Here is an 18,503-nt window from a genome sequence, read left to right on the forward strand (position 1 = left end):
TATAGCATTTCAGGTAAGTGGCTCTCCAGTGATGGGAGCATCCACAACTTCCGAAGTCCAGCCGTTCCATTTATTGACTGTTCTCACTGTCAGGAACAATTAATCAGTGGAACAGGTTGCCTCCAAGAAGTTGTGGGTACTCCCAACACTGGAAGGTTTTTTTTAGAAGAGATTTGACAACCATTGGTCCAGAATGGTAGGGATTCGAACCACTGAACTGCCGACCTTTCGATCAACAAGCTCAGCGTCTTAGCCACTGAGCCCCTGCATCCCTCTATGATAGGTTTACCCGTGTTTAAATTAACATTTACTGAATTAACCCAACTCTCTGGATCAGTTGAACATATTAAACCTCAGATTAACTCAGTTTCTTAACTTTGACAAAGTTTTTGACAATTCTGGGAGTTGGAAGTCCACATATCTTAACACTGTCAAAAGTTGAGAAACAATAGATAACCACACCAAGTGTCAAATACATCAGCTTCGGCTTAGCACCTTGCGTGTTCTGCCTTTGATCTCGAGAGGGAGGGAGGGAGAAACAAATGGGCAATACAGGTAGTCCTCAACTTGCTACCACAATTGAGTCCAAAATTTATGTTGCTAAATGACTAAGTGAATTTTGCCCTATTTTACAACCAGTTGTTAAGTGAATCACTGTAGTTCTTAAATTAGTCACATGGTTGTTACGTGAATCCGGTTTCCCCATTGACTTTGCTTGACAGAAGATCGCAAAAAGGGGATCATATGACCCCTGGGACACTGCAACGGTCATAAATATGAGCCAGTTGCTAAGCGTCCGAATTTTGATCACATGACCACGGGGAAGCTGCAATGGTTCTAAGTGTGAAAAATGGTCATAAAGACCCTTTTTTTCAGTGCCGATGTAACTTGAGGACTAGCTGGAATTGTACGGCTGTCTGGGGAATTCTGGGAGTCGAAGTCCACAATCTTTAAAAGTTGCTAAAGTTGAGAAACACTGTATTAAGAGTTGTATGTATCAGAGTATGAAGAAGCTCCTTGGATGAGAAGTGAAACGTCTTCAAAGAAAAACCAGAAAGTCCGGTTGCCTCTCGAACAAAAGCACCTTTGGTTCAGTGGCTAAGACACTGAGCTTGTCAAACAGAAAGATTGGCAGTTCGAATCCCTAGTACAGGTCTCCTGGGTTGGACTAAATGACCTCCAAAGATCCCTTTCAACTCTGTTACTATTAGGTATTAGAATGTTGAAACTGACATGGTAAATTGCACATGCAGTAAAATTCCCTTTTTAGGAGCCTGTAATCCCTAGAAAAAAGAAACATAAAATTAATCAGCTGATTTCAGTGTGCAGATTCCCCATTCTGCACTTGTAACCATAGAGCACGTGTCAGAATTAGAGAGCGGACTACAATTCCCGTCATGCCTCATTGCATGAAGGGCGGGGCCGGGCCGCTGTTACTCGGCTCGTCGTCCAGACCGTAATTCCCACGATGTTCCTTGAGGCGAAAGACACACGTGTCTGGGTTTAGGCGAGGCAGAGGCCTCCCTCCCCAAACTCGCCTCTCGGGTGCGGCCGCCCGGAGACGAAGCGCGGCAGGAACTGCAACGGCCGCCGAGAAGGCCTCATCCACCTAACCGCTGACGACCGCTTGTGCGCACGCGCGCTTGCCTCCCCTTTTGCCTTTCCAACGTTCCACACCCTCCCGCGCGGACGGCTCTAACCTCGTGCGCAGGCGCAGCCGGGCGGGGACCTGCGCATGCGTGCGACCTTCCTCCCGCGGCGCCCTGCCCAAGCATGCTTTGCTTTAAAAGGCGGAGGATAATCCGTTTGTCCTCTCAACGCACCTTGCTGTCATCGAGGGGGAGGGGGGCGGAGTTTCCGCTAAAGCAGGCGCGCCTTCATTGGCCGCCCTTGAAGGCAGCGGCGTTGCGGATTGGAGGAGCCGCCTCGACAGGCAAGATAGGTTGTCTGAGCGCGGTGAAACGGCGTTTTTCCCCCGCCCTCCGAGCTCTTTTTTTTTTGTCCGCCTCCAGAAGGTTCCTCGCCGGCTTCTGCCTCGCCTCGCCGGGAAGATGCTGGGCCAGCGCCCCGTCCTCGTTCTCAGTGAGTCTGAGGGGGGAGTGGGCTGGGGAGGGTGAGGCAGAGAAGAGACCCCTCCCCGAGTGACCCCCTCATATCTTTCCCCTCAACTTTTCCCTCAGAATATCCTATTTTTTGGGGGGGTCCCTTCGCCCCTCATGTGCGCCCTTCGCTCCAATTGCATGCTGGGAAAATCCATTTTCCCTCAGTCTCCGCTCAATTTCCTCAGAAAGTCGTCCCCCCCCCACGAGGCAGCCCCCTCCCCAAATACCTCAGCTTTGTTTTTTGGGGGGACCCCCGACCCCCCTCCAAAAAAACCCCCGACAGAAATCGACTCTAGCCTCATTCTTAAGGGACACAGGTAGTTATGGGCTTAGAGAGGGGCGTCGACATTGTGAAAAGGTGTGAGAGGAAAAAAAAAATACCGAAAAAAAGGGGGGGGGAATTCGATGCGGGTAGTCCTCGATTTACGACCGCAGCGGTTGCTAAGCCGAGGCACTTGCCACAAAGTTGAATCTTGCCCGCATTTTTAACCTCCTTTCTTGCCACGGTGGTTCAAGCGGATCGCTGCGGCCTGATAAAGTTAGTAAGGCGGTTGTTAAGTGTGAATAACGAACTTGTTAGTATTATTAATACTATCTTAACATGATTATTATTAATGATAAGCTTATTAGTAAACCTTGACTGTCACTAAGTGTTGTATCTTATAATTCTTGATGAGTGTACTTTATTTTTCTTTTATGTACACTGAGAGCATGTGCACCAAAGACAAATTCCTTGTGTGTCCAATCACACTTGGCCAGTAAAGAATTCTGTTCTATTATGTTCTGTTGTTCTGTTCTGTCCTGTCCTATTCTAATTCTATTCTAATTCTATATTCTACTATATTCTCTATTCCTATTCTATTCTATTCTTTTATTCTATTCTATTCTATTCTTCTATTATTTTCTATTCTATTCCATTCCATTCCATTCCATATTTATTCTATTCTATATCCTAAATCCTATTCTATTCATTCTAAATCCTATTCTATTTTAAATCCTATTCTATTCTATTCCATTCTGTTCCATTCTATATCCTATTCTATTCTAAATCCTATTCTGTTCCATTCCATTCCATATTCTACTCTATTCTACTCTATTCTAGGTATCCTTTCTTTTATGTACACCGAGAGCATATGCACCAAAGACAAATTCCTTGTGTGTCCAATCACACTTGGCCAATAAAGAATTCTATTCTACTATGTTCTGTTGTTCTGTTCTGTCCTGTCCTGTCCTAATTCTATTTTAATTCTAATTCTAATTCTAATTCTATTCTATTCTATTCTATTCTATTCTATTCTATTCTATTCTATTCTATTCTATTCTATTCTATTCTTGTATTCTATTATTTTCTATTCTTGTATTCTATTATTTTCTATTCTATTCCATTCCATTCCATATTTATTCTATTCTATTCATTTCATTTCATTTCATTTCATTCTAAATCCTATTCTATTTAAATCCTATTCTATTCCATTCCATTCCATTCCATATTCTATTCTAAATCCTATTCTAATCTAATCTGGCTTCCCCATTGAGTTTGCCTGGTCCGAAGGTCGCAAAAGGTGATGATGGTCATAAAGCGTGACCCAAGCATCTGAATTCTGATCACATGATTGTGGGGAATGCTACAGAGGTCGTAAGTGTGAAACATAGTCATTAGTCCCTTTTTTTCAGGGCCGCGGTAACTTTGAACGGTCACTAAGTGAACTGTTGTAAACCGAGGACTAGAGGTAGTCCTCATCTTACAACAGTTCATTTAGTGACTGTTCACTTTGATGAAGTTACACCGGTGCTGAAAAAAGTCACTTTGCACCATTTTTCACACTTATGACTGTTGCAGCATCCCCTGGTCATGCGGTCAAAATTCGGATGCTTGACAATTGGTTCATATTTATGATGGTTGCAGTGTCCCAGGGTCACATGATCCTCTTTTGCGACTTTCTGACAAGCAAAGTAAATGAGGAAGCCAGATTCTATGTGAATCATTTAACAGATGCAGTGATTTGCTTAACAATAGCAAGAAATGTAAAATGGGACCAAAATCATTTAACAACGGTCTCATTTAGCCACAGAAATTTGGGCTCGATTGTGGTCGTAAGTTGAGGACTGCCTATAAATGACTGACCAGGGCCGGGTATGAAGCTTCTATTGGACTGGTCTCAACAGTCTTAGAGGTCTTCTAGTCCATCCCCTGCCCAGGCAGGAATCCTCAAACCATCCCAATGATTGTCCCAACATTTACTTGAAAACCTCCAGTAATGAAGCACTCCAGAGGTAGTCCTCAAGTTACAACAGTTCATTTAGTGACTGTTCAAAGTTATAACGGCACTGACTTGTGACTGTTTTTCACCCTTAACAACTATTACAATATCCCCATGGTTAAAATTCAGATGCTTGGCAATTGACCCATAGTTATGACGGTTGCAGTGTCTGAGGGTCATGTTTTCTGACCTTTCACAAGCCAAGTCAATGGGGAAGGGAGATTCACTTAACAACCATGTTAACTAACTTAACAACTGCAGTGATTCACATACTAACTGAGTCCAGGGCGGTTGTAAAAGGGGGCAAAATTCATTTAACAACCGAATAACATAAATTTTGGCCTCAGTTGTGGTTGTAAGTCAAGGGCTACCACTATCTGTATTCCAATGCTTAATAGCTCTCCTAGTTAGGAAATTCCTTTTTATTTTGAGTTTGGATCTCTTTCTATAAAGCTTCCACCTGTTGCTTCTTGTCATATCCTTGGGCTCTGTGGAGAATAAATCCACGCCCGGTTGCCAGAAGGAAGATTCTTTGGGATCGGTGTTTGTGAAAATGTGAGGCTCACCGTCACCTTATTCCTGAAGTAATCCATTTTCTGGGTCTACTTGGTGAACTCTTTCAGTGGGGTTGGCTCGTCAGTCAACATGACAAGTCAACAGGCTCTTGCCCTTCCTCTCTTCATGAACCAAGGGGTGCAGATTGTGTGAACACATCCACTTGTTAATTTTACTGGAAGTGATTTTATTTTCACTTTATTCAGCCAGGCAATCAAATTTCCATAGCTGCCCATCTCAACCAATAACTCTTGAGAGTCTTAGAGTTTCATAACCAATCCTCTGGAAATTATTGGGATGCAGAGGAACCATAGACTTGGCTATAAGGGATGAAGAAATACGGGGTGTCCCACCAGCAGAAGAGACTTGAAGTACTAAAAGGGAAGAACAATAAGAGTAAGGCTTGGGAAATGAGCCTTAAGCAAGGTGTAAATTGTAAAGGGACAACTGTGAGTCCCTTCCCAAAGTGTCCTGAAATTTTAATCTGTAAAGCTGCAGCCTGGAGACAATTATTTAATTGAATGTTTTTACTGAATAAGTAAAAGGAATGCAGGTAGTCCTCGATTTACGACCACAATTGAGCCCAAAATTTCTGTGCTAAGTGAGACAATTGTTAAGTGATGTTTGCCCCATTTTACAACCTTTCTTGCCACAGTTGTTAAGTGAATCACTGAAGTTATTAAATTAGTAATATGGTTAAGTGAATATCTCCCCATTGATTTTACTTATCAAAAGTCACAAAAGGTGTTTACATGACAGGACACTGCAATTGTCATAAATATGAAACAGTGGGCAGGCATCTGAATTTTGATCATGTATTATTTGGGGGATGCTGCAATTAGTTGGAAGTGTGAAAAATGGTCATTAGTTGCTTTTTTCAGTGCCATTGTAACTTCCAACGGTCACTAAATGAATGGCTGTAAGTTGAGGGCTACCTGTACATGCATTGAATATGGTTAGGTTTTCTGGCTTTGCAACACAGGAACCCTAAACCAGCCAGTAGCAGGGATGACCCACAAGGTTAAGCCACCCCCAAAATAATCAGAATAAAAGCTAAGCCAATTTAGTATGTTGGGTAATTGCAGCTTCTAAATGATGGCCTTCCAGAATGAGATACAGTAATTTGAGTATTTGAGCATGAGGCTATTTTCCTTTTCTCTTTTTCATCTTAGGTCAAAACACAAAACGTGAGTCTGGAAGAAAAGTCCAGGCTGGGAATATTAATGCTGCTAAGGTATGGATTCCAGGAAAATGTATGGGAGAGAAATAGAGTGTGTTCATTTACCATCAAGGTTCCACAGAGTATGGGGAAATCCTGGTCTAAATCTTGGATATTCTGGTATAATAGATGTAGCAGTGAGCTTGGCAAAACAAAAAAGCTACATTTGTCAACAGAGAAGTTTAGGGAGAGGCTCTTTAATTTTTTTTAAAAATTGTGTACTTTTGAAAGTATGTTTGTAGCATTTATTGTGAATGTCAATGGGTTTTGCCCTGATCTCACCATAAGAAATTCAGTTGCTCAGTAGGTTATATATAACACAGTTGTAATTATGAAATTTCAATTGCTCTGCTTGTAAAATGTTTCCAGGATCCCTCTGGATTTTGTTTCAGCCAAATTAAAGTTTGATAGAATCTCAAGAACAACAGCTGTTCTGGGTGCAAAACAAAGTCTGAAATTTATTTTGTGATTCATCTTACTTTAAAGGCAAATTATTTTGAGGGAAAGTTAACCTTTTTTTCAGATAGAGATTCAGCTTTTATAAAATGCCTTAACTTTTCTAACCATTGTACAGACACTCAAACAGAGGGTAGTTTGCAAGTTCACTGTTGAATAAACATAATTTATTATACTCTCCTCCTCTTAGACTATTGCTGATATTATTAGAACCTGCCTAGGACCAAGGGCAATGATGAAGGTGAGGATTATTTTTTTTGCTTCATTTACAGGTACTCAGACCAGAATTTCCATTGCTAAGCAGGACAGTTAAGTGAGCCATGCCTGATTTTACAACCTTTTTTGCAGTGGTTGTTAAGTGAAACACTGCAGTTAAGGATTTCACACAGTTGTTAAGCAAACCTGGCTTCCCCCATTGCCTTTGCTTGTCAGAGAGGAAGCTTGCAAATGACAATCACATGATCCCGGGATGTTGCCACCATAGTAAATGCATTTGCCCAAATTTTGATCATGTGACTGTGGGGATGCTGCAACGGTGTGAGGACCAGCCATATTATTTTGTTCAGTGCTGTTGTAATTTTTAATGCTAGCTCAACGAATGGTTGTAAGTCAAGACCACCTGAAATTCACAAGAGATAACTTGCATAAACTTGTGTTGCATTTGGTGGATACTAACAAGAGTTTTCCTCTGAATCTCCCATGCAGATGCTGTTGGACCCAATGGGTGGAATCGTCATGACAAACGATGGCAATGCTATTCTTAGAGAAGTAAGTCACTTTAGTAGCAACATCCGATGCTTGTCCACATGGTAGGCATAATTTGAAATGTAGTTTTCCAATATCTTAGCTAAAGATGGCGGGTGTGTGTGTGTGTGTCAGAATTTCATGTTGCCAAGGTGTCCCAGAAGTTCATTTTTCTTGAATGGCTAAAATGATTATATTTTCTAGACGCAGAAATATGTGTGAAACACAAGTTGTAAACTCCAGACACTGTTTCTCTCATTTGCCTTGCACTCCACTCTGTTGCAGGCTGGGGAATTTCTGAGAGTGCCCAAGGTTGAGAAACATTGCCTCCAGAATGTTAACTGTTTGCATCTCTCCTTCCTTGCAGATTCAAGTACAGCATCCAGCTGCCAAATCCATGATAGAAATCAGCCGTACTCAGGATGAAGAAGTGGGCGATGGGACCACATCTGTGATTATTCTCGGTAGGATGTGTGATTGTGGATAAGAAATATGCAAGTACCTTTGATCGCAAGAGATATTTTGGGTGTTGTGTAAGGCCATATAAGGTCAATTTATTGAGATATATTTAGTACCGTTAAAAGACCTAAAGGGGAGATCTCGGCATGACAAGTGAGTAAAATCCACTTGCTTTCCAGTGGGGTGTCTCAAAAGTTAATTATATTAAGTTGCTGTTTGGCATCCCTAAATACTAGTTTTCCCTCACCCCACCTCCAGCCACTGTGTGCTTGTGGGCCAGTCACACTTTCTCAGCCCAGCATTTTTTTTTTTTTTTTAAAAAAGAGAAAACGCCATGGAAGCCATTTTGAGCTCCTGAATGGAAAATAGAATATAGAAATGAAATATATAATGAAATATAAATGGAAAAACCCAATCCTTTTAATATACTTGGAACTGGCAAAATTAAGAAAGGATAATTACCTGCTAACTCCCTGCAGTGCAGTTGTTCTCTATCAAAACTTTGTTGAGTGCCTCCATCCCACTGGTAGGTCATCTGATATTCTGTTTCCCCCAAAATAAGACATCATCTGATAATAAACCTAATCGGGCTTTTGAGTGCATGGCAATAAGGCTAAGTGCTTATTTCAGGGTTCAAAAAAACTATAAGACGGTCTTATTTTTGGAGAAACATGGTAGGTAGATAAGTAAGCATGTGATATATAGCATCCTAAAGGCTCTGCAAGGCACTAACAACTTTGCATATGTTCCCATAACCAATTCACAATACTAAATACATCTTATTTATTTATTGGTTCAATTTATATGCCGCCCTTCTCCGGAGATTCAGGGTGGCTTACAATGCATTAAGCAATAGCCTTCATACTTTTGTATATACCTGCTTAGTAGGGCTTTCGGGGTCCCCCTAAGCGGTGTTCTTTTTTATACAAAGTCAGTTTATTGCCCCCACAATCCGGGTCCTCATTTTACCTACCTCGAAAGGATGGAAGGCTAGGTCAACCTTGAGCCTGGTGACATTCGAACTTGCAATAATTGCAGGCAGCTGGTGCTATTTAACAGCACTTTAGTCTGCTGCGCCACCAAGGCTCTTCTGTTGGAGTCTGGAATTCTGAAGTGTTATTAGTATGGATATTGTCATTGGGGTGTGGAAAAGGTTTAAGGATGGGCCACTTTAAGACATGTGAACATAGTCAAGCTCGAGAAAGACTGCAGGAGTGCTTCTGTTCACCTGTGGCTTCAAATAAATGGCACGGTGGTCACGATCTCTTCTTCCCCCTTAGCTGGAGAAATGTTGTCGGTGGCAGAACATTTCCTAGAGCAGCAGATGCACCCCACGGTAATCATCAGCGCCTACCGGAAGGCCCTGGATGACATGATCAGCGCTCTGAAAAAAATCAGGTGAGCAGAAGGGAGGAAACATGGGGGATGCAGAGAAATTGGGGGTGCATTTCTGAGCATTTGAAGGAGCAGCGGTAGGGAGAAAGTGGCTTGTGTTGACGTATTGTGACTATAGGTAGTCCTCGACTTACAACAGTTCATTTAGCGACAATTCAAAGTTACAACATCACTGAAAAAAGGGACTTACGACCATTTTTCACACGACTGTTGCAGTGGCCCCATTGTCACGTGATCAAAATTCAGACATTTGGCAACTGTCTCACATTTATGACAGTTGCAGTGTCCCGGGGTCAGGCGATCACATTTTGTGACCTGACAAAGTCAATGGGGAAGCCAGATTCACTTAACAACCGTGTTACCTTGACAATCGCAGTGATTCAATTAACAACTGTGGCAAGAAAGATCCTAAAATGGAGCAACACTCGCTTAACAGATGTCTCATTTTGGGCTCAATTGGGGTCATAAGTCGAGGACTACCTATATTTACCATGCATCATACAGATAGTCATCAACTTAAAACCATAATAGCGCCTTTCCATTACCGTTGTTAAATGAGGTGCCCATGTGATCTCCTTGCTCAACGACTGCTGTACACTTGATCTTAGCCAAAAAGTCTGCTGTGGTGGTTTATATTTTGATACACATATGTTATTTCTGGGAAATATGCTGTATTTTGCTATGAAATAAATAAAGATGGCTGTGTCCGCTCCCAGGTGAGGTTGCTAAGCAAACAGAGCAAAAAGTGCACCAAAGCAGTGTGCTGGGCCAAGGAAAGAAAGCTTGGGTCATTGGGACTTTGTTAGAGTACACGGAGGAGAGAGGGGCCAGCACACTGGAGAAGGGAAATGGCTTGCACCTTCCCTACCCCATTGACCTTCTGAGGAAACCTACAGGGAAGATTGCAAATGGCAATCACACAAAGCTTGACAAGCTGTCGTAGGTGTGAATTGGGTTGCCAAGAATCCAGATCGTTATCATATGATTATGAGGGTGCTGCAGTGACTGTAACTTCAAGCACTCGTAGATCCCTTTGCTCAGTGCTATTGTAATTTTTAATTCTTTTAATTAATTTTTTAAATTTTCTAATTTTTTAATTGTAATTTTTAAGGGATGCGGGTGGCTAAGACTGACATTGAAAATTAAAACAGAAAGAAGATGCAGATTTATTATCAAACATGGAAGCTATTTTACCAGCGGCTGGGGAAAAAAAGAGGTGGAGATGAAGAATGTAAATTTATAATGATATAAAGCAATAATTACTAGGGACGCGGTGGCTCAGTGGCTATGACACTGAGCTTGTCGATCGAAAGGTTGGCAGTTCAGCGGTTCGAATCCCTAGTGCCGCGTAACAGGATGAGCTCCCGTTACTTGTCCCAGCTTCTGCCAACCTAGCAGTTCGAAAGCACGTAAAAAATGCAAGTAGAAAAATAGGGACCCCCTTTGGTGGGAAGGGAACCGCATTCCGTGCGCCTTTGGCGTTGAGTCATGCTGGCCACATGACCACGGAGACGTCTTCGGACAGCGCTGGCTCTTCAGCTTTGAAACAGATGAGCACCGCCTCCTAGAGTCAGGAACGACTAGCACGTATGTGTGAGGGGAACCTTTAACTTTACCTAATGTTTGGAAATTGAACGTTGAAAAATTTGACACCATGATCATGTGATTACATTTTGGGTGCTTGTCAACCAACTCACCTTTACAGCTGTCTGTGACATCTCATGGTCACCCAATTGTGATTTTTGACATTTTTTGTCAGTTTCCAGCACTTCCAATTTCCAGCAAAAACACCCATTAGATAAAATGGATTTGGTTTTAATAACATCACTTTCGCTTAACTAACTCCCAGAAAAACAGTGAATAAAATCAAGTATCATGTGGTAACCCATTTAATGACTGCAACAATTTAACAACCTTAATTCTGGGCTCAATTACGCTCATAAGTGAAGGACCCTAAAAACTGAAAGGTCAGCGAATGTAATGGAGAGTTCCTTTGTCCTTGGCTATTGGGAAAGATGCTTATAGTCTCTGATGGGCTTCTGGATAACGGGCTTCATGCTTGGTTTTTGCAGCACTGCCGTTGACGTCAGCAACCGCGAGGCCATGCTTAAAATCATCAACAGCGCCATCAGCACCAAGGCTATAAGCCACTGGTCGGATCTGGCCTGCAGCATTGCCCTGGATGCGGTCAGAACAGTGGAGTTGGAAGAGAACGGCAGGAAGGAAATTGACATCAAGAAGTATGCTAAAGTAGAAAAGGTACCAAGAAAAAAAATGGATTTCTGTAGCTGGGATTGAGATTCTGAAGGCCTGGGAGAAAGAGAAATTTGGAGAATCAACACCGATATGCCTTTGTGTTGCGGAAATAAGATCACATGTACATACATGTTTTGTTTTTGTTTTTTTAGTAATCCCAGTTTTATAGACATGATTCCCAGGATCTTCCATCTTTGCAAGATTCACATAGCAAGTTAGGAAAAAGTCTAGTAACTTGGAGAAGTCATAGTAGAATATTTGATTGGTAGACCAAGGCCCAATTTTAACACAGTAGAAGGCTCCGTGTTGTTGTTGTTTTGAGAAGTTCTTTGAGGAAGGAGAGCTCTGAAAAAGCTGCTCTCTCCTAAAATGAACATTTTGACCGGTAGATGTTTCTGAAGAAAAAAACAATGGCTGTTTCTTCTTGGGTTCTTTTTCAAAATGACGGTCAAAAACGACTTTCTGAAACCTCAAGAGAGAACTTAAGTGCTCTAAGTTACTTACTTAGTTGCTTCTTTAAAAAGAGTGCTCTTAAAAAAGCTTTAAAAAGAGCTACTGCATGTGCAGTTGGAAAGCCTGGATGGTCATCCTTTGTTAAGGCAAGGGCCTATAGATCAGGGGTCTCCAACCTTGGCAACTTTAAGACTTGTGGAATTCAACTCCCAGAATTCCCCAGCCAGCTTTGCTTTGCTGGCTGCTGAATTCTGGGAGTTGAAGTCCACAAGTCTTAAAGTTGCCAAGGTTGGAGACCCCTGCTATAAATGGTTGTGTCCTTACCCATGTATGTGTCCCTGAGGGGTGTTTACCATAGAAGGAGATCCTGTGGCGCTTGCTACGAGATCTGAATAGCCTCTTTGTCGCTTTCAGATTCCTGGCGGTTTTATTGAGGATTCCTGTGTCCTGCCTGGGGTCATGATTAATAAAGATATCACTCATTCTCGGATGCGCCGCACCATCAAGAACCCCCGGATCGTTTTGCTGGACTGTTCGCTGGAATTCAAGAAGGGGGAGAGCCAGGTCGGTCAGCTGCTGAAGCTTCTCGCCTCTTCTGAACTGAGAAAACGTTTGCACGGAGGGAGGTGGGGAGCGAAGCAGGGTTTCGAAGCACCTTCCACATATTGACGAAGACTTGTGGGACTCATTCCTGAACCAAAATCTCCGAATATTCAGAGATTTTGGCTTGACTTATAGATGTACTCTGTATCTCATACCCTTAGTTTTATTTATAGCCTACTTCTACTTTTATAAGCAACTTAAAACAATACTCCGTCCTTCTTTTTTTTTTTATGTTTATTGAATTTTCCAACATTTAAAACACAAATTTACACTTAAGGTATAAGATGTAAAAGTATAATATATAAATTATAAATTGTAAAATTTATAAGAAAGACGTTGATTTGTGAGAAGATGTAATTATAACTTAAATAAGGTTATAATTTAGGATAGTGATATATAGAAGTAGGATTTATGTAAATATGACTGTTACGAAAGCTATAGATACCGACATGGAAAAGCTGCTATAAGACAGTACTACTTCTATTTTCACCACAATAACCCTGTATGGTGTGTTGGGACTGAGTGACTGACAGGCCAAAAGTTATTCAGCTGGCTTTCATGCCTAAGGCGGGACTAGAATTCACCTGGTGATTGGCCCAAAGTCACCCAGTTGGCTTTCATGTCTAAGGCGGGAGTAGAACTCACCGTCTCCTAATGATTGGCCCAAAGTCATTCAGCTTTCATGCCTAAGATGGGACTGGAACTCACCTCAGTAAGAAGGAACACAAGATAGATGGAAAAATGGTAACTGTTTAAACACATTTGTATATTGATCAAATACTTCACAGCTGTGAACTCACCCAGAAGTATTTGCCTCCTTTCCCGCAGACGGATATTGAAATAACCCGCGAGGAAGACTTCGCTCGCATCCTACAGATGGAAGAGGAATTCGTTCAGCAGATGTGCGAGCATTTGATCAAAGTCAAGCCTGACCTCATCATCACGGAGAAAGGAATCTCCGGTAAAACACATGTCGATAAGGCACTTGGCAGCTTTCTGTTTATTTCCCTGTTAAGAAGGGAGGGTGTGTAACGAGACTTTTATTTTTTTTAAAAAAAACCTTTAGACCTGGCTCAACATTTCCTGATGAGAGCTAACATCACAGCAATCCGCCGGGTGAGGAAAACTGACAACAACCGGATTGCAAGGTGAGGATGCCTAAATCACTAAATTTTACTAAACCACAGTAATTCCATGCCCATCTGAACCTTCTCTCTGAATCTGCCACTAGCAGGAAAACATGAGGGTGGGTAAAAGCAGCTACTGACATCCCAAAACCAGCCCTTCAGTGTCAGCTCAGCATTAGGGCAATAATCTTTTTTTTTTTTCCCCTGGCAGGGCTTGTGGCGCTCGTATCGTCAGCCGCACGGATGAGCTGCGCGAAGAGGATGTGGGGACCGGCGCTCAGCTCTTCGAAGTGAAGAAAATTGGAGACGAGTACTTTACTTTTATCACCGACTGCAAGGAGCCCAAGGCCTGCACCATTTTGCTCCGGGGCGCCAGCAAAGAGATTCTAGCGGTGAGCACAACCTCCAGGCATTCCCCCCCCCACCCACCCCTGAGAAAATAACTTTTGAGACAGGCGAACATAGGCTTTTAATTTTCCTCCTGAAGAAAATGGCCGTGCTTGGATTGGTTTTCTTACTTGCAGTCAGCGCTGCTTGTGAGTGGCAGCTGTCTCTCATAACTTGAGCTGCTGTTCAAGTGGAGGTTTTGCAGCATTTTAAGGGCTTGCACTGTTCGGAGATATTAATGGAGGCCGTGCAGCCTCCTGGCCTTTCACAGGGCTACAGGAAGCCGTTGGGCAACATTACCGTAAGAGGTGGGCCTGAATGTTTTTAACTGGTTTCACAATTTGCAGTGTTGTGGGGAAGGTGAATGTGGGAAACGAGAGGGTGACTTGAAACAGTCACTAAGGACCACCTGTAGTGGGGATCTGTTTCTGGAAGAATTGGACTGCTTGGTTGGCTACTGAGGCAGAGATGGCCGAGAGTAACTGGAAGTGGGTGGAGCTTTTATTCAGAACTTGTCACAAAAATTATTTTTTAGAGAGTAAAAAAAATGTATTACTGAATTACTCTCTGACTTTGACCTCAAGCAGAAGTGGAATTCAATTTTTTTTACTACCGGTTCTGTGGGTATGGCTTGGTGGGTGTGGTGTGGTGTGGCTTGGTGGGTGTGGCAGGGGAAGGATACTGCAAAATCCTCATTCCCTCCCCACTCCTGGGGGAAGGTTAATGCAAAATCTCCATTCCCTCCCCACTCCAGGGAGAAGGTTATTGCAAAATCTCCATTCCTACCCCACTCCAGGGGAAGGATACTGCAAAATCTCCATTCCCTCCCCACTCCAGGGAAGGATACTGCAAAATCCCCATTTCCTCACCACTCCGGGGAAAATCTCTATTCCCTCCCCACTCCGGGGGAAGGTTATTGTAAAATCTCCATTCCCACCCCACTCTGGGGCCAACCAGAGGTGGTATTTGCTGGTTCTCCGAAATACTCAAAATTACCGCTACCAGTTCTGCAGAACTTGCTGGATTTCACCCCTGATCTCAAGGCTTCAACTTTTAAACAGGCTGTTTCTCTCCTTCCCGCAGGAGGTGGAGCGTAACCTCCAGGACGCCATGCAGGTCTGTCGCAACGTCCTCGTTGACCCTCAGCTGGTGCCAGGGGGTGGCGCTTCCGAGATGGCCGTGGCTCACGCCTTAACCGAAAAGTCCAAAGTCATGACCGGGGTGGAACAGTGGCCCTATCGTGCTGTGGCTCAAGCTCTGGAAGTTATTCCCAGGACCCTCATTCAGAACTGTGGTGCTAGCACTATCCGTGCCCTCACTTCCTTGCGGGTGAGAACATGCCTCTGATCTCCAGCAGTGCGAATTGTTTTACGTTGCACTCTTTGCTCTTTCTTTCTGGAAAGGTCCTTGTGATCCTTGGGTGGACAGGAATGGTGTGGCCATTGCACGGATAATGGCAGAGGGGGAAGAGAAGGGCAAGACAGATGATCTGTAGGGGATGACCAGGCTGAGGGAGGGGTCAAACGCGTCGTTAGTCATGAGTCCCTGCGTGCCCATAAGAGATCTAAGTCCAGCCCATCTTGAATGCCTCTTTATCTCCCACTCATTTCCCTTGACGGTTAGTAGCTCAGATTCTTGTAGCGTGCTTAAGCTTGCAATAAATCTTCATACTCATTTGCACTGCCCGAATCTCCTGATTTCCCCGGCACTTCGCGTTATCTTTCTAAACAATTGTGGAAAATATCCAGGGTGGATTTGATTTAAATCGAGTTGATTTAAATCACGATTTAAATCATGATTTAAATCACTAGTAAAAAGGCTTGATTTAAATCAACTCGATTTAAATCATAATTTTTAAAGAGCAACTGTCATCTCTGCTACTCCTTTGACCCACTGTTGACTCACCGGTAGTCCCAGTGTTGCAGAATATACAGCCTCCTGCTACAGAACTAAGCTCCATTTCATGCTGAATAAACTCAATTATTTATGTATCTTAAATAGAAAACTATCTTACGATAGATTTTTACCCCAAAAGTTTTTTATTAAAATAAATTCGATAAAAATAAAAAAAAATCCGATTTAAATCAAAAAAATCTGATTTTTCTGATTTTTTAAAAAAAAATTATTGATTTTTATCCACCCTGAAAATATCTGACAACGAGCAAGAGGTGGGCAGGTGTCTGTGACCCCTTTGAAGTCATCGGGTGGCGGAGGTGAAACACGGAGGGGTGAGCAGCTTGGTTTGGGGGTGTTTTAACTCCATTTCTTGCTCACAGGCCAAACACACTCAAGAAGGCAGCCAGACCTGGGGCGTCAATGGAGAGACTGGCGCCTTGGCCGACATGAAGGACTTGGGCATCTGGGAGCCCCTCTCTGTCAAGTTGCAGACCTACAAGACAGCTGTCGAGGTGAGAAGAAAGCATCCGTGGCCCAAGGAGGTCCTCTGGGAAGGCCCAAGACCTCCTTGACCCTTGACAGAGAAGCCTCATTGCGATGAAATCTCCCAGACTGCTTAAGTTGATGTTCTCGCATGTCCCTCAAGGCCTTCTAGACAGATTGAAAGTGGGGATAGGGATTTTGGAGAGTTATTATTGTCTTGAGTGCAGTGGCCTATAGATGGAGCTCTCACCTCACAATCAGGAGACTGTGAGTTCGATCCTAGGTAGAGGCAGATATTTCTCTCTCTGGGCACAATGAGAATATATCGTATTTTTTTGAAGTATGAAACGCTCCATAGTATAAGATGCACATTAGTTTTGGGGGAGGAAAACAAGGGGGGGGGAATTCTGCCTCTGCCTATCAGCATCCATCGGTATTCATCTGGCTAGCGTCCTTGCAGCAAACAGCCTGGTCAGTTTCAGCACATTATTGCAGCCTGATTCAGCACCAGCAGCTGATTGGCGGGTGGATCCGGAATGCCCCCAATCAGCTATTCCATTGCCACAGACCATTGTCGCCACCGTGCCTCCTGTTTTTGGCCTCCGAACGCTCCGTTTTAGACCCGTTCCAAGCTGCGGGGATCGCTACAGTACATCGCCGCCTCTGTGCGTCACGTTTTTGGCCTCCACACGCCCCGTTTTTGGCTTCTGCATGTCGCGGTTTCAGGCGGGAACGCCACCGCCGAGCCCCGCTGTCCTGGAACCGTCCAAAAACACGATGCACGATGGGCAAAAATGCGAGACATGCTGTAGCAATTCCCACAGCTTGGAACAGGTCTAAAACAGTGTGTGGAGGCCGAAAACGTGACGCGTAGAGGCCAAAAACGGCCGAAGGTTGGGCCGGCAAGTGGGCAGGGCTACATTCGGTGTATAAGACGCACCCAAATTTTCACCCTCTTTTAGGGGGCTTGGAGGGAAGTGCGTCTTATACTCCAAAAAGTACGATATATCTGCTGAATGTAACTCTGCATTGGCAACCGGAAGGGCATCCGGCCAGTAAACACTCAGCTCCATTCAGTTGCCCAGACTCCACCCCCCACAAGGGATTATTATGGGATCATTACAAGAAGATGATTGCCTTCTTTCTGATGTAACCACACCTGCCTCCTTCCCTCCCTCCCCCAGACGGCTGTCCTCCTGCTGCGGATCGACGACATCGTTTCCGGCCAAAAGAAGAAAGGCGACGATCAGAACAAGCAGCCGGGAGCCCCAAACGCAGCCCAGGAGTAACGCAACTCCTTGGCGCAACAAACCTGGGACGATCGGAGGAGTCAGAAGAGTCGGAGCCCAGTCAGCATTTCAAGAGACGCAGTTCTTCAACCTCTGGATTCAAAGACGGTTGAAGCCCAAACACCCGATTTGGTTTTCTAGTTCTAGGTCACGGAGAGGAGGAGGAGGAAGGCGGAACGGCGGCAGCCCTGCGTGTTAGCATGTTTCCCTCGAGGAAACACGCTTTATTTAAATGTACTCCGTAGCTGCTTTGTGGCTTTATTAATAAAACAAAACAACACCCCTTCATGCTCATAGATTAATGTTTCTGGTCGCTTTCTCCTCTGTGACACTTAGCAAAGCTTGGCAGGCAGGTGGTCGACGAGCAGCCCCCAGCAGCCCCCAGCAAAGGCCAGTTACTGGTCTGGCTGACTGGGAGTCCTCAACTTACAACAGTTCCGTTTAGTGACCGTTCAAAGTTACAACGGCACTGAAAAACGGGTGACGTAACGACTGTTTTTCACACTGAACACTCCTTGCAGCGTTCCCGTGGCTATGGGATGAAAATTCAGGTGCTTGGCAGCTGGTTCATATTTACGACGGTCGCACTGTCCCAGAGTTACGTGATCCACTTTTGGGACCAGCAAAGTTGACAGGGAAGCCAGATTCACTCAACAACCGCGTTGCTAATTTAGCGGTGATTCCCTTAACGACTCTGGCGAGAATATGGGGCAAAACTCACTTAAAACGTCATCCCGAGCAGGAAGTTTGAGCTCAGTTGTGGTCATAGGTCGAGGACTACCTATATTCTTAAAAGCTGGATTGTTACAGAAGAGAAT

The 18,503-nt window shown here is 43.8% G+C and overlaps 2 protein-coding genes across 4 annotated transcripts in view; one reads left to right on the forward strand and one right to left on the reverse strand.

Moving 5' to 3' along the window:
- TSACC (TSSK6 activating cochaperone) overlaps positions 1 to 1,802 on the reverse strand; it is a 6,133-nt gene extending 4,331 nt beyond the window's left edge. Inside the window, exon 1 of one of the 3 annotated variants that reach the window (XM_034427222.3) lies at positions 1,701 to 1,802. In XM_034427222.3, coding sequence (XP_034283113.1) covers positions 1,701 to 1,737 — 37 coding nt within the window. In that variant the 5' untranslated portion in view covers positions 1,738 to 1,802. The other 2 variants (XM_034427220.2, XM_034427223.3) reach the window with 2 other exon arrangements.
- Positions 1,736 to 17,968, forward strand: CCT3 (chaperonin containing TCP1 subunit 3). The gene is made up of 14 exons (XM_034427219.3): positions 1,736 to 2,082; positions 6,091 to 6,152; positions 6,784 to 6,834; positions 7,299 to 7,361; positions 7,705 to 7,801; positions 9,077 to 9,194; positions 11,264 to 11,450; positions 12,315 to 12,464; positions 13,332 to 13,464; positions 13,570 to 13,651; positions 13,842 to 14,022; positions 15,101 to 15,346; positions 16,294 to 16,425; positions 17,581 to 17,968. Exons 1-14 carry the CDS (start codon positions 2,052 to 2,054, stop codon positions 17,683 to 17,685), a joined length of 1,638 nt encoding a protein of 545 aa, XP_034283110.1. The 5' UTR covers positions 1,736 to 2,051; the 3' UTR covers positions 17,686 to 17,968.
- The last annotated feature ends 535 nt before the right edge of the window (positions 17,969 to 18,503 follow it).

Source organism: Pantherophis guttatus, chromosome 18 (genome assembly GCF_059756535.1).
Source record: "Pantherophis guttatus breed Tessera chromosome 18, ASM5975653v1, whole genome shotgun sequence".
NCBI classification, from domain to species: domain Eukaryota; kingdom Metazoa; phylum Chordata; class Lepidosauria; order Squamata; family Colubridae; genus Pantherophis; species Pantherophis guttatus.

Bases quoted from the DNA above. Each gene is read 5' to 3' on its own strand.
- CCT3 (XM_034427219.3), top strand. From the start codon at position 2,052: ATGCTGGGCCAGCGCCCCGTCCTCGTTCTCA. The intron at 7,802-9,076 runs GTAGGATGTGTG...CTTCCCCCTTAG, and splicing joins CACATCTGTGATTATTCTCG to CTGGAGAAATGTTGTCGGTG. The intron at 9,195-11,263 runs GTGAGCAGAAGG...TGGTTTTTGCAG, and splicing joins AGCGCTCTGAAAAAAATCAG to CACTGCCGTTGACGTCAGCA.